Source organism: Theobroma cacao, chromosome 3 (assembly GCF_053813885.1).
Source record: "Theobroma cacao isolate CCN51 chromosome 3, ASM5381388v1, whole genome shotgun sequence".
NCBI classification, from domain to species: Eukaryota; Viridiplantae; Streptophyta; class Magnoliopsida; order Malvales; family Malvaceae; genus Theobroma; species Theobroma cacao.
In genome coordinates, this window is record NC_142641.1 from 2,452,080 (window position 1) to 2,467,711 (window position 15,632).

General features: G+C 32.9%; 3 protein-coding genes, 1 long non-coding RNA gene and 1 pseudogene across 6 annotated transcripts; 1 reads left to right on the top strand and 4 right to left on the bottom strand.

The window, feature by feature from the left end:
- Positions 1–2,188: 2,188 nt before the first annotated feature.
- On the bottom strand, positions 2,189–6,602 carry LOC18604107 (aluminum-activated malate transporter 9-like). Its single transcript, XM_007036442.3, is given in 7 exon segments — positions 2,189–2,724; positions 2,727–3,371; positions 4,164–4,310; positions 4,402–4,538; positions 4,631–4,900; positions 4,996–5,133; positions 6,036–6,602. Coding segments are annotated over 7 exon segments (1,734 nt in total). The 5' UTR covers positions 6,403–6,602; the 3' UTR covers positions 2,189–2,694.
- A 1,134-nt stretch (positions 6,603–7,736) lies between these two features.
- On the bottom strand, positions 7,737–10,520 carry LOC108661089 (heavy metal-associated isoprenylated plant protein 26-like). 2 transcript variants are annotated; one of them, XM_088804133.1, is made up of 4 exons: positions 10,401–10,520; positions 8,379–8,395; positions 8,185–8,266; positions 7,737–8,089 (listed from the first exon to the last, which is right to left on the bottom strand). In XM_088804133.1, the coding sequence occupies exons 2-4, from the start codon at positions 8,388–8,390 to the stop codon at positions 7,851–7,853; spliced, it is 333 nt and encodes a 110-aa protein (XP_088660259.1). In that variant the 5' UTR covers positions 8,391–8,395; positions 10,401–10,520; the 3' UTR covers positions 7,737–7,850. The 2 variants fall into 2 exon arrangements, with proteins under 2 accessions (XP_088660259.1, XP_088660258.1); XM_088804132.1 differs by having other exon boundaries at positions 8,379–8,667; positions 10,401–10,502.
- Positions 10,289–11,571, bottom strand: LOC148763455 (uncharacterized). Of its 2 annotated transcripts, XR_016025021.1 has the most exons (4): positions 11,394–11,571; positions 11,226–11,301; positions 10,810–10,992; positions 10,289–10,525 (listed from the first exon to the last, which is right to left on the bottom strand). It is a non-coding gene; the product is annotated as an uncharacterized LOC148763455 (long non-coding RNA). The 2 variants fall into 2 exon arrangements; XR_016025022.1 differs by lacking the exon at positions 10,289–10,525 and having other exon boundaries at positions 10,670–10,992; positions 11,394–11,570.
- Positions 11,572–12,861: 1,290 nt separating this feature from the next.
- Positions 12,862–14,020, bottom strand: LOC18604109 (ubiquitin fusion degradation protein 1 C pseudogene; annotated as a pseudogene).
- Positions 14,021–14,471: 451 nt separating this feature from the next.
- Positions 14,472–15,407, top strand: LOC18604110 (Bifunctional inhibitor/lipid-transfer protein/seed storage 2S albumin superfamily protein). The gene is made up of 3 exons (XM_007036445.3): positions 14,472–14,829; positions 14,923–14,985; positions 15,106–15,407. The coding sequence occupies exons 1-3, from the start codon at positions 14,472–14,474 to the stop codon at positions 15,264–15,266; spliced, it is 582 nt and encodes a 193-aa protein (XP_007036507.2). The 3' UTR covers positions 15,267–15,407.
- The last annotated feature ends 225 nt before the right edge of the window (positions 15,408–15,632 follow it).

Sequence of the window (15,632 nt, forward strand, 5' to 3'; positions counted from 1 at the left end):
CATTTCTTTCTTTCTGTTTTTTTAGTAGGATACAATAATATATATATATATATATAAGTGCGAATTCAAAAAATATATTGACAAAGATGACCATTTTTATTCATTATAATTTAAATATACTTATTATTAATGCTAATAAAATTAATTCAATTTGTAACTAAAAATTTTATTTGCACTAATTGACTTTCATCAAAAATAATTTATTTAATTCTAATGATAATTAATAATTTATAAATTAAATATTACAAATTTTTAATTGTATATAATTGAAATATTCACTATGTTTAATATATATAATTATCTTTCTATTTTAATTATCATGTATTTGTAACTAATTAATTTTACACTTAAAAAAATTCACACGTAATGTACTATGATATCACATAAGTAAGAGATGAGTTTGTCTTGAGTATATAAATATGAGTCTTTCGCCATCTATTAGATATATTTTTTGGATTGAGAATGTAAGCTTGTCATTTATATCAAAACAGATCTGAATCTTCACTGATGTGAATTCCTTGTAAAAGATATAAAGATCAAAGTTTAAGGTTGTATAAAGTTGGGCTTAAGTTTCGATCTGTAACATTTGATTTCAGAGTAGACTTAAATATTCACTGATATGAGATCTTCATGAGAGATACAAAGGTCCAACTAAACCTATACTAATGTAAAAGTCCTTTTTCTCTATGAGTAAAAGAAAACCAATACAACAGGACGTTACATAATTAGATGGAGTAAAATGTCATGAATCTCACATTAATAAGAGTTAAGAGTAAATATATAAATATTGACCTACCACCATCTATCAAGCATGTCTTTTGAATTAAGAACGTGATTGGTAATTTATAAATTTATTTAAACTCTATTTTCAAAGTTTAAAATCGCATGAAGTTAGGTTTAAGTTTTAACCTGTGACACAATGCACATAATATTACGTATTAATTTATTTTAAAAATATTTACAATCAAATTAAACTTTTGTCATAAATTTTATGTATAAGTTTTTTCATTTAGAAAGAGGAGAGTCTAATCTAATTTTTTAAATAAAAATATATATATTTTACTATTAAATTACTAGTATATGCATAAATTTTTAAGTTTTATTATATAATTATATAACTATCGCATAAAGAACAATATTTGTAACAAAAATTTTTCCAAGAAATGCCTTTATGATATTTTTTATTACAATATCATATTAAATACTTTTTTAATATATTAAAATTCATCGTATTAATTGTATTTAAGACAAGACTATTATGTACATATATAAATTAAAAAAGAAAATAATACAATGAATGAGTTTTTAACATAAAATAGTTATATAATAAAACTTATTTTTCTTTTCTTCCCACATAATAATATGAATTATACAAATTTTACTATTTTAGATTAATAATATTTGTAGTCAATGTAAACTATATATATTTTCCTAAACTTTTTTTTTTTAAATGTTGTTGATTTTGATATTCCAATTAATTAATGTAAACTATGATATCATGTTCTTATGTTTATATTAAAGGTTTTTTTTTTTTTTTGTAATTGAATGAGGAGAGATTCGAACCCTACCCTTTATACAAAAGGATTATGCACCAACCATGTTTATATTAAAGATTGACTATCATAAAATTAATAAATATAGTAGGTGCTCCATCAATCTTACACAAGCCCATATTTATATATATGTATACATGTACACGCAGGCGCACGTGCACACACACACACACACACACACACACATATATATATATATATATATATATATATATATATATATATATATTTATATATAACACATTATCAAGCAAACATCAACCATGTATACATGTGTACATATTTGTATATGTGTGTGTGTGTATAACATAATCAAGCAGACAAGCACCAGCCAAGCCCAAGCCTGCTATTGCATCTCATTCCAATCGTTGATGCTTCTCCTATTCAGCAGACCCCAATAGGAATCCTATTGCTTCAGAACTTTTACAGGAGAGAACCAAGGACTTTTGCATCCATGTTCTTCTCTAGCAGTTATGTTTCCATGTAAGAAGAGACTGATAAAGCAATAAACATGAGCTGAACATTGGCACATTGATGCATAAGAGAATGTTATTAACTACTACTGCTAATCAACCAAAAGCCAACTCTTTTCATCTACCAAAACATATGATAAAACAGATATCAGAGGAATGGGATCAATGACAATGGAAATCGAATCATAATTGAAGCCACAACCTTGAAAGGATGACAGTTTCAGGTTTGAGTTATTCAAATTAGTAAAACAAAAACCATCTCCCATGATTTAATAGGGGACTAATTTTAAGTTGAGACTAAAGCAGTTAATATATATATATATATACTAGAGGTCAAATATTTACCCAACAGCCATGTATATTGTTGGTTTGGTTTCAGTTCTGCTGTGACAGCAATTTTGCCTTCCCATTCCATCAGATCCATTGTCATCAACATATAAAACATCATCTGAAGGAGACACTTCTTCAGCATAAATGCAGACATGTTGTTACATCCTGGCACCAGAAATCAGTGTCCACAACTTTCAGAACTTAGACTAATAAAATCCTGAACTGTTGAGGCCCACATCTTAAGTTGTAATTCCTGATTTAGGCACTGACCAATTCCGTATCTATCTTTTCTAATCTTTAACTAAGGTGTTATATGCCAATTCTAAAACTTCAGACATCTAAACAATCTGGAACAAAGGCCAATGGGCTGTCTTGCAGCTGCTGGTAGCTCATCAGGTTCCTTAAAGTTTGCTTTCTCACTCAACTCTTCAAATGCATCGACAACATTTTGCAGCCTTGCAACAAATTCAATCAAAAGTGAAGTAAATGTTGCCAATGACAATGCACTTGCATTCTCATATGTTTTTGACTCTTCCAATGGCACTGTATCAGCAATGAATGAAGTGCGTGCAGGCATTGATATCTGTTTCTTAAATAAGTCTTCAGATGATGATGCACCTGGAGGCACAGTGGGGTTGACACCCACATGGGTCTTCTGGCCATCCCAATTATTTGGTATAGTAACTGATCTGAGATCAAGTACTGCTTCACTGAGGGACTTATAACCCAGGACTTTGTGTTCTTCACTATCCAAGTTCAGTAAATCTTGAGGCTCTGCCGGACTCTCTGGTCGATTTCCAATTTCCCAACTCTCAGCATTGACAAGAAGGTATGATTTTCGGTCAACTTTGTTTTGCAACTCTTCTGCAGCGTCATGTACTTCATATAGTATGTCAATAAGACCTAATTTCTCCATCATTTTAACTTTGTTCCCTAGCTCACGCAACACTCTAGCACCTTCAGCACCTACCCTCTGAAGTTCAAGACGAAAGACTTGTCTCCGTTCAGGTGGAGCCTACACATACAAATGTTATAATTTAAAATACATGAAGTTTAAGGAAAATTACAAGCCCAACTCTTAAAAAAAAAAGTGACACGCAATGATAAGCACATTTCAATTGGGTAGCATTTGAATGGATAATTATCAATCAGAAAATTCTAATTGCCAATCATGATTCCTCGCAGAACAATTTCAATGTGGCATGTTGTCACTTCCAAGAAGGTTATTTCTACGATTCAATATTTGAATTCACAAAATCCTTTTCTCAAATATATCTTCTAAAAAGTTTGATAAGGGGGTTTTTAGCCATGGTTTAAACCAAATCTATGGTACAATTATGAACAGAGCAGAAGCATTTAGCAAAATTGTGCATGATGGCCATAAAGAGATTTAGATCAGATGAAAGTTACTAATCAAGTTGCATCACGAGCACACTTTACTAAGGCCATAGAGGAGTATTGTTCTCAGTGTCCAAACAAACAAAAGCACCACAAGAACCCAGTAGAATATTGTTATTGGAAAAATAAGACTGTTGTTCTGCTTTTCAAAAAAAAAAAAAAACGCTGTTCTTCCAAAAGAACAGCTAAAAATGAAATTTTGGATGATAATAAATAGTAATTTTTTTTCCAGTGCTAAGCACAAATAAAAATTCACATGTAACCACTGCCAACTGAAAAAGGGAAAACCAATAACTTGAGGATCCTAGCGCCACACTGCTGTGGAACAAATAAACCCTGAGAATGGAAGGCACTTATAATCATATTGGGTAACCAATCGCATAACTTAGAGATAGGAAAGAATAACTACCTGTATTTCTGAAAGTATACAGCCATGCAATGCCATGACCATGAATGCACAATGCCTCAGTGCTCCACTTACTTTGGCATAATTCTTCCATGGATAACCAAATGACCTATAACGACCATGAGGTGGCTCCCAGATGGCAAAACCCATCTTGGCATTGAAAAAGAAAAAAGGGAATAAAGATGAGAATACTATCCTTTCAGGTAACAGGTGGAAAAACGTAACATAAGTGCAATAATACCAGAGCTTCCTCCTGACTGGAAGATTGTACAGCTGATCTGTAGCCATTGTAAACTGGGTCATCTGATGCTTGATAAGTTAGAATTTTGGAAGGGACTCTTTCATATTCAACACAGTTAAGGTAACCTTTAACACATCCTGATCAAAAGTGGAAGAAGACAAGAATGAGAAATGAGCCAGTACTTACAAAATTTGATGAGATAATTAGAAAACATTTTGTGCATATTAACCTTCTAAAGAAGTTGCCACACTCATAAAGTTTTTTGCCACCACATTGTGTAGATCCTCACCAGCCCAGATGGGGTAAATGCATATATTAACAACCAAACAAACACTGGCACCAAGTGCTATTAGCAAAAATCGTGTCACAGCTGTATGCAAGAAATCCCCTGTCCTATACCCAGAAACTGTTATGAAACAATATGTCAACAAGAACACTCGAAATCCATACTCGTAAGGCTTCATTGTTGGGTATAGTTTTGCATAAGTTGCAAAGAATCCTGGCAAGAGACAGCATGTCAGAGAACCCAGGTAACAACTCTTACAACTAATAGCATAAATATATGGCATAACAATGATGACCAGAAAACCAGACCTATGATAAAGATGCTAATAACTATAACAACTTCTTCCCACTCTCCAGCCAACTCTGACAATTCTGCCATACCCAGAGCAAGCCCTCCTGCCGATAATGTCCCCAGCCCACGGTTAAATCCTTTGCTAAGAGTTGCTCCTGCAGAAAAAAGGGTGACCACAAAAGTTGTAAAGAAAACAAAACACGTATTCCTTTATGCTAATAAGAGTAAATGTAAACAGGAAAGAAACAATGAACAAACAAAAAAATTAACTAAAATCTGGTCAAATCAAATGAAGCTTGACAGCTCAAACAGTATTTCGTGATTCCCGGTTTGACAGAATAAGACCATCTAATCAGTTCAGGCCTCCAGAAAAAGAAAATATTCTTGAATTTATTAGAATGCAACCAAACAATGAATAGGTTTTATTTACTTAGCCACAGTAATTATTACATACATTACACAACACATTTATAAATACACACGTGAACATACAAATGAAGATGAGCTCAGCCAGAAAAGAAAGAACAAAACAAAACCAATACAAGATCAATTCTCACAAGAACCAAATTTCTTCTGAGAGGTACTAACATGTTAATACAATAGTATAACAAAGACTACCTCAAGATAACATTAAGTCTCTTTTTGTTTGCTGATTCTTTATTTTGGATGCAAAAGCACATAGGAGTAATATTTTTGAAGAATTAAAAAAATGTAATTAAAAATTTCTTAGAACAAAATATATAAAAAATTCATATCAGAATCGATGTTACATATAATTACTACTCTTTGTTTATTATTTATCAATTATGATTGTGTCTCATTTTTTAACAAGCAAAAACAAATAATAAAAGCAACAATCCAAATCAAAACCTCTAAACAATCCCAAAAACAAAAGAAAATTCTTAAAGAAAAAGCTGCAGTCAAACATATTGAACAGCAATACAATAAATAAATAGTAGAATGACAGGAATTTACAATTATGAGTTATATGATTTATGACCCACATAAGGAAACTACTATTAAAAAAAAAACCCAAAAATAAGACCAACCAAATTACCTATACTGAATTCAAAGACGACGACGACAGTGAGAATAGCCCAAACAGAGTACTGGCTAAGCTCCTTGAAGGGTTCTTTTAAGAAAATAAGAAACGAAATAAGCATTAAGGCAAGACCCATCTTGGCTGAGAAAATAATCTTTCTGGGGTCCGATTTCCCCATCTGCCATGCCTCGCCTGCAACATCTTGAACATCTTTCCAGAACCCAGTTATTTTGTCGCTTATAAATCGGTAAGAAAAGCATCTCCATCCTTGCCCTTGCTCTTCTTCTCCTTCTTCGTAGGTGAATCCCAACACTGGATACCCCTTTGTTCTCTCCCTTTTCTCTAGCAGAGAGTACCTAAACGAACCCAACTTGGCAGCCATTGAGAAACGAGAACCAGGAATCTCGAGAATTCTAATCCTTTTCCATTTAAAACTGGAAGAGAATGCGTAGAAATCAGGTACGTGAAGAAAGATTAGATGAGAGATGAAGTATGAGGATTGACGATGGAAGTAGCGAAGTAAGACAAGGCGCCTCGGCTAGGGACGTACGGTATTAATCACGAAGTACGAAATAGCGGGACCCGCAACGGAGCAGACCGAACCATTCAAACCGTCCAACATGATAGCCGGTAAGGGACCTTATGGCTTATAACAACTTGGAACCCACATATATTTCCGTACATAGATATAATCCATTTAAATAAATTTATTAAACTATTACCATTTAATTTATATATATATATATATATATATTATATAATTGATTAATCTTGTTTAATTAAACAAGTTGATCATGCCATATATAGTCTTGATTATCAATTAATCATTATTAAAGTAACCACTTTGTGATAGACTTTACATTTCATGTTCTTTTAAGAAATTATTAGACAGTGTTTCCAAATCTTAATTTCTTTTGTGTAAACTAATTTCTTAATAAATAAATAAATAAAACTTTTGATTGTTCCAAAATTAAGTTAATCTATTGTATATATGTGTCTATGTGCAATTAATTATGTTTGACAATTGTTACTCAATTTTAGAAGGGTTTAATTATTAGATGTTGCTAAAGATTTTATAAAGTATTTATAGACTTTGAATAAAATTCTAAACATTCATTCACCAAATGAATATGTTGAATTTTCAAAAAATTATGACTTTTAAGAATAAAAAGTTACTTTAACTGTTTGATTCTTTTTTTTATATATCTATTCCCGTTTAGTTCGATTAAACATTCATAACAATCGACTAATTTGTATTTCTCAAAAATTAACTCCTTGCTTAATCAACTAACCCATCAACTAATTTACTCTAAGAGACAAAATTCAAATCTTTATTCTTTATTCATTCTCTTCCTTCTTACAAACAATCACACACATATATATACTATTATATAAATATATTGTAAAGTTATTATTAAAAATTATTAAAAAAATGTAAATGCCTAATAGAACACTCTCTAAGACTTTCTCGTATGTATGTGCAGAATAAAATGTCATATTGATCAAGCACATGTATCAACGTGTTTGAAGGGTCTCCCTTTCCAATCTAGAACACCTGAAGAACAATGACAGAGCTGACCTTTCCCATCAAATTTGGTACTTCTTTTTCCTTCTTAGGCCTTAATCAAGTTGAAATTGATCAGCTCCTTCTTATACCATCAACCCCACTTTCCCTTTCCCCTTGCCCCCACCCAAGAAAAAAATAAAAGATGATGATGATGATAACCAGATATAGTTACAGCTATATACAGTTAACAAATAAGGGTTTTACATATATTCACTTGATGCAGCTAGCAAATCATCTTAATTTCTATATATATGTGTAGAAATTCATGTACATGTTACACAGGTTGCGACATGGTTTTGGTTGGATTCCGGATTCCAGGAACTGATCAATGCCTTCTCTTCATGACTGATCTGTTCATTGTCGATGTTGAATTCCTGTATTTCCAGTATCTCCACCCTGCGGTTGGTCTTCTTCCTTATTTTGATGGCGATGTCTTGAGGGATAAACCTGCCACAAACGCTTACCCTGCACTGCTTCTTCTCTATCAAATGCGTGTCCAACTCTACATTCATCAGAGTTATAGCAGGAATCAAATCAAAAGATGATGGGGAAAAAAGCGTTTGAAAAGCAAGTTTGACGATGAAGATTTGATCTCACCTTGGATGTCAAGAAGGGCTCTTCTTACTTTTCTGTAACACCCGTTGCAGTCAATGTTGATCTTCATTACCATGCAGCAAAACTGCCATGCATGTAAATATGCAGAGAAATTAATTACAAGTAAAAAAAAAAAATGAAACAGCAAAAGAACTTATCATCAATGAAAGGTGTTATTAGGTGGAAATGGAACTTGCCCTTTCTGTCATGAAGCCTGCAAAGAATCCAGCAATGGGTGTTTGAACAATGCAGAAAAGTTGATGTTAAAGGGCAAATGATGGGAATTTTTTGAGAATGAAAAGGAATCATGACTGAGCTGGTTTATTGGAATTGTTCTATGTTAATTTTGGAATCTGATTCTGCCATGGGGGGTTGGTGTAGGTGTAGCTTGTTGCCCATTATTCTTGACCTCTTTGTGTTGGCTTTGTAAGTTTCATGTATGTTGGGGGGAGAAAAGCATCCATTTCTTCCTTCCAGAGGCTTATTCTTTCAAACAGGAAGGCATAACTTTATATGTATGTTCCAAATCCAATTAAAGAAAAGAAAATTTTAGAATAAATCTTTATATATCCTTTGTCAACTCGGTATGAGATGCTTGTTCCTTTTATAATTGTTTTCATTTTACTGCTGCTTTTCATATAAACCACAACAATCAATGCAAGACTTAAATAATAAAAAATATTATTGAATTATGTTTGCTTTACAGTTGAATTCTTATATTTTTATAGTACCTAATTAAAGTTTTTTTTTATTTGTATCTAATTGAGCTCATGTTATTTTGTTTATTTAATTAAACTCGTATTTCATAATAAAAATGTAACATATGTTATTTTCAATAATAATTGTTATTTTTATATACGTAGAATTTGACATAATGTAACATGTCACATCATAAAAATATTTTTATATTATTTACTTTTATTGTGCTTGTTAAATTTCATGTACATAGTAAATGACAATTATCATGGAAAATAATGTCTGATACATTTTAATTATAAAATGAAATACTGAATTGAGTTAAATAAAAGAATAAAAACTCAATTCAATAAAAATAAAAGATAAAAACCTTTAGTTAATATGATAAAAATACAAAAACTTAATTAAAAAACCATTTTTTTTAATTATTTTAACCTCAATTCAATGAGTTGTAAGCCTAAAGTAACTACAATAGTTTTAATGAGTCATGAGATGTTAGGAATTTTGCTTTACACATGGCATAATTTCTCACTCTCTCACCTACCTACCTGCCTTGTGATTTCCTTCGTTTTCTTTTTTTTTTTTTGTTCCATCAGGTCAAAGGGCTTATTTTCTCCCCATATTACCATATATTTGACATTTGCAATGTCATGAACTTTTTCTAGTAAAAATAATTAAATCAAAATAAAAAATTTAAAGTAATCATGTGTAAAGAAGAAATTAAAAAAAAGTTTTGAAGCTAATAAACTAATAATTAGTAATAAAATAGGGTAATTAAAAATTCTTGTGTGTGGTCTTGTTTTCTTAATGGCTCACCTAAAGATTATATGATGAAAAATCAATGATTTTCTTCTATGTTAACATAAAATAACAAATTAAAATTGTGGTTCATTTCATCATATTCTACATTTAATGGCTGACCTTGAAGATTTGACATTGACTCTGCCCATGTAATTATATTCCCCTTGTTAATTTTTAATTACTTTTGTTATCCTGAAAGAATGTTGGTGACATTTTTAGCTTTAATTGAAAGTATATTTTATTATGACTTGTTTCCTACCCTTACATTTCTATATTGCTTACCATTTTTCCTTTAATAATAATTAGACTTATATTTTTTTCACTTAATCAAATAAATTTATTTAATTATATATTAAAGAATTGATACAAATCTAAATCTATTGTCTAAACTAAGCGGATCAAAAGCAAGTTTACTCGTATTTCCAAGTATATACAAGAATTGTATTAGTCTAGTGTTTTTTTTTTTTCTTCTAGTCAATAAGATAATTCAGTAGTAAGCATGAAAAGAAACAATTCAGTATGCAATTATCCAGTCAAACCCACCAGGCACCAACATGTTTTAGCAGAGGGTTCTTCTTTCTTATTCTTGAAAACATCTTTAATTCGAGAATTTCATAATTCATAAATGAATTTTATACTTATAAATGAATAATATTTATAAATTTATTGAAAAATAATGAATAAAAAAGTAAAGAAAGGGAGCTGAATTCGGGTCTTATTACCCCTATCTTCATCTTTCTTTTTCCTAATCCTTCCACAGTCTCCCTTTTTTTTTTTTTTTTATCTCTGAATCCTCAGACCAGATTTCAGACTCGATCTCTGCCTTCCCCTGTTGTTTTTCCGGTTCCTAGCAAATCCCAAGATGAGGAAGAAAAAGTATATATAAAATTGATCCTCTTAACATTAAACAAGTACTTAAAGATAAATCCTAAAATTTAATCTGTCTAATATGAAATATATATATATATATATTTAATTTTAAATAAAAGGGTACTCGTAATTTAATTATATTATATATTAAAATTCGGATACGAATTCTTTTTCTAACAAATTCATCAGTTTTAGACGTTCTGGTGATATATTAATAATATTAATTACAAAAAGAACAATAACATATTAGCATAAATGTACCTAAAGATATGGAAAAAGGGTTGGATTCAATTCCTCCAATTTTGACTTGCATGACTAAGAGATTATATATATATAGTTTGGCACCAATGAGCTAAGTTCTTTTTCCGGAAGATCCATGGCGGAAAGGTTGACGTGTGACAGTCACTTTTCTCTGCAATACATGCACCACGACGGATTCCACATCTGCAAATTAATTATGTAGTACCATGCAACATCAAAACATTCAGAGATGATAATAATTAATACATATTCTTCATGTTTTTCTTTTTTGGATTCAATTTTCTTTTTTTTTTTTGGAAATTTTTCCATGAACCAAACAGGAGAAAAGGTCTTAAAACCTTTTTTTATTCCATTTTGTTTTGATCACTTCGAATATCCATGTACTCCCAAGTAATTAAGCCTTGAAGAAAGCTTACCATCGATTCTTGAAATTGCATCAGCTACTCTTTTCTGGCATCTTGTACATCCTAAATTTGCAGCCAAAACCACTTCCTGCATGAATATATATGGACAAGATCATACTTTTAGTATCTGTAAAAAAATGTTATAGAGATTGAGAGAGAGAGAGAGAGAGAAGCAATTACCAGAGGCTTTGGAGGGCAGCTGATAGAAGCTGGAGAAGAAAATCGCAGCCTGAACCGGCAGTTGGTGACTCTAGGTCGACTAAGTTTTTTAACCCAAGAAGCCATTGCCGTCTTTCTTACTTTCTAGTAGTTAGTTATGTTGTATTTATAGCACAAATCTATGCAAAGCTGCAGATACCAGTCTCTGTTGGGTTCATGGCCTATACGAATAGACATGAAGCTGCCCAGCTTTTATGCCAATTGTTGGACCATTTCGATTGAGAAATCCCATCTTTTCGAAAGTTGTGGCTAACAGCAGAATGATGGAGATGAAGCATGTGACAGCATCATAAATTTGGATAATCGTTTGTGTAGCTAACCCTGACACTGATAGCAGAGCCCTCATTTATCTTCATTAACATTTTTCCAATGAATCTCTCAAACTTTTTATATATTAATTATGGCATGGGAATATATTTAGGCATCAGTCATCCTCATTTCTGTTAGTTGTAATTAAATTCTATGAAAGGCGTATCCCCCTTTGCATCATTCATATCAGACTTCACTCGTCAGAGATTACCTGCTTTGGAAGCAATCTCTATTTTTGCCATACATCTTTTACTTCTTATTAAATATGACACAAGTAGTCTCTGAATATTTAATTTAATGATTAATGTGTGATTTTTATTTAAAATATCGAATTAACAGGTATTAATTTGTTAAAATATTTTTTATTCAATATATATTAGTCACATCAAAATAAGAAAGAGACCGTGTATTAATTTTAAAATTTTATATAAATATCATCTTAATCAGATGACAAACATTTCCCTTCCCTTCATTTCTACTTTCATCCCCCTTTTTGTTCCTTCCTTTGTTTCCTTTTAAAAGTAGGGGACAGGAAAATTCAGTGCCCATCATAAATGGATGGCTGTTTGTTGGCAAGTAAACAATAAATTTTAGGAAAATGCTAGATACCATCAAATATAATAATAAAATCACCCCTTTTTCCCTGCAAAATTTGAATGTGTGTATATATATATATATATATATATATATATAGTAATAATAAAGTGTAATCATGTTATAAATTTGAATCAATATCAATAAAACATTTGACAACTAAATGTCAGTGCTAACCTTAGCAACATATTTGTAGCTCTTCCCTATACTTATTTTATATCATCCATGCTTGTTTGTTCTATCTTAGCATAAGAATGAATGTTTAATGCACTGTAAGGTCATTGATGGAGTCAAGGTGCTAGTAACCGTCACTACCCTCTAATCACTTCTCATACAAAATCTCGTTATTATGTAAGGTGGAGATTTTGTTTCAATCTGGATGAATGCTGTGAGAGTTTGGATTGAGGAAGAATCCTCGTGGAAATCAAATTGATTTGGATGTTGCAAAGTGGAAATGTTTGAGTAGGAGTAAGACTAGCTAGCTGATTCCAATTGATTGAATGTTTGCACATATGAATTGGTCACAAACAAAGCTAAGCTAAAGCTAGAATTGTATCAGAAAAAATAAACAATAAAAACTAAAGTAAACATTCAAATTCAGAAACTGTTATCCTAAGTCAACCTATAACTTCTTCCGGTGAATGGCTGGAACTTTTCTTCTTCTTTCTTCATATTGGTTTCCTCTTGCCGACCCTTTCTCGATGGTTCACCCGTTGAGTCTTCTTGAGATTGAATAACATTGGAACCAAGCACAACTTTGTTTGATCCGCATGGCTTTCTTTCAGCATTCATCATCCAATCATCATCATCATCATCATCAACCGCAACGTGTTCTGTCACAGGTTCTCCATCAAGGCGCCTTGCTATACCGTTGAACGCTTTGAACTTGACTGTTACTTCCTCGATTGGCTGCTTTTGTTTTTGAAGTACTTTGGGCTTTTTCTGTTCTTCTTGGGGTGGTTCGTAATCCAATGGGAGAGCAAAATCAACTTCACAATCTGTATCAATGATATTGACGGCCAATGAGGGCTTTGTTTCAACAATATCGATGTAAAACTTGATGTTGTTATACATGATCATGATGGTATCTCCGGTCGTCAAGCAACAAAAATCTCTGAAAGCTATTTCCAACACCGCCCTAGGGTTCGAGAGTTGCATGAAATTCTTGGTATGTGGTTGAAGCTTCAAGAAGGTTCCTTTGTCAAGAGAAGCACTCGTTAGTGTTACAAGCTCTCCTTCCTCTAGCTCCATGGACTCCATCATCTGCCTCGGTAACAACACGAAACCCTCATCTGAAGTAAACTCAAGAACTCCACAATAAGAAGTTTTGCCTGTTACATGATTGTACAGCTCGAAAAGCCATGGAGACTCCACACCTTTATCAACAAGAGAGTCGAAAGCAGAAAGGGGCATCAGAATTCTGTTACCAAACTCAAACCTCGATGAAGAACAGCGATAGGTATGTTGGAAAGAATGATCAAGCCTCATGGCTGCAGCAACAGCTTCAAGATCAGACGGCTCCATTGACAGGAGAAACAATGGATGAATCGGAGATCACAAGGAAAAGCTTCCAAATATTAATGAAATACGATCGTCGAGTTTATGAAGATGAAAAGTGAAGGAAGCAACGGCAAGAGTGGTATATATAGTTGAAGGGATTGAAGGTGAATGCTTGTTGGATTCCATTTGGGGCTTGGAGTATTCCTTTTCCATGTGTTATTAGGTTTAGGTGAGCTGCTCATTGTAGTGTAAAATACCCAGCTTCTATGTTAAATAAAATAAAGTCTGTTTATTTTTTTCTTCTATTTACATGTCCTAAATTGATTGAGACTCCAAGTAAAAAATTTTATAGTTTAATTAAAAATTATTATTATGCTTCACACATGAATTCATCAAAAATTTTCCGATGGTGCAGTTATTTATAGACTAAATATATATATAAATTGAATTTCCAAAAAGAGGTGTCATATGTTTTGAGCTGGGAAGTACAGTTATGTCCCACAGGGAGAGAACAAAATTTGCATGTGGGAATAAGTAACACACACCATGCATGTAGCAACTCACACTCAATCCATGCATTCCCATCTTAAATAGTTACCTAGTGAACCCCAGTTTCTGCACCAAGAAACTAGCACCATGGCAGCTTTGAACTCTCTTTCTCACATTCCCTTCACATCCATTGTTACGCTGCTGCTCTTCGTTGCCACTCATCCCACTGCCCTTTCTCAGGACCCCATCACGCCAGGTCCAACCATTGCTGACTGCAGCCCACGCCTGGTGGCACTGATGCCATGTGCACCGTTTGTGCAGGGCACAGCACAGATGCCGGCGCAGTCGTGCTGTGACAACCTCAATCAGCTCTACACCCTACAACCTGGCTGTCTTTGCCTCTTGCTCAATGATACCACCTTGAGTGATTTTCCTATTAACAGGACACGTGCTCTGCAGTTACCTGTTCTTTGCAAGCTCCAAGCTAACGCCTCTGCTTGCTCAGGTACCACTCAGATATTCTCAATCAACCGCCTTCCATTCATGTTGGTCTTATAAATGTTTGATTAATTAATAATATTGCATTCTTTTCTTTAAGGGGTGCCTTCCCCTCCTGGTTCTGAGGTTTCTCTAGGGGCACAGCACAACTCTTCTGTCGCTGGTAATCATACAATTTTTCGCATTATCTTCTGGCCCATTCATACCTTTTTTCATTAAATATGCCCTTTCTTCTGTGACCTCCAAGACCAGAAATTGATTAAATTTGCTGTGTTTTCCCCAGCTTCCCCCATGGTGCACCCAACTGTTCCAGTGGCACCAAGACCAAGCATCATGGGGCTAGGGTTCAGCCGGAGCAATGCTGGGAGACTGAAGACAAAAGGTCTCTCAACAATGGTGACTTTTGCTGCAATTCTGCTTTCAAAACTGGCACTGCTATATTAAGTCTAGATAACGGAGTTTGATTTATGGGGTGTTTATGGCTTTGGTGTGTTGCTTGTTTATGTTATCTGATTATAGAGACCAGTTCGAGACATTTAGGATCAGTTATATTGTTATTTAGATTTACGTATTATTCGTTGTGTTTCGATGGTTAATACCTATATATCAATGTAGAATGTATTGGAACAGCAATTTATCTGTTTTGGAATGATATGCAGTAGCTTCTCATGGCTGTTTGATCCAAGTACACCAGAAGCATTGTCAAATTAAGTTGCTTAATCTTTAATACATTAAACCATGATCTTCCAAAAATCAATTCATGTCTGCACTCACTGCCATACCCTACTCAGCTTCGACATAGTACTTCAT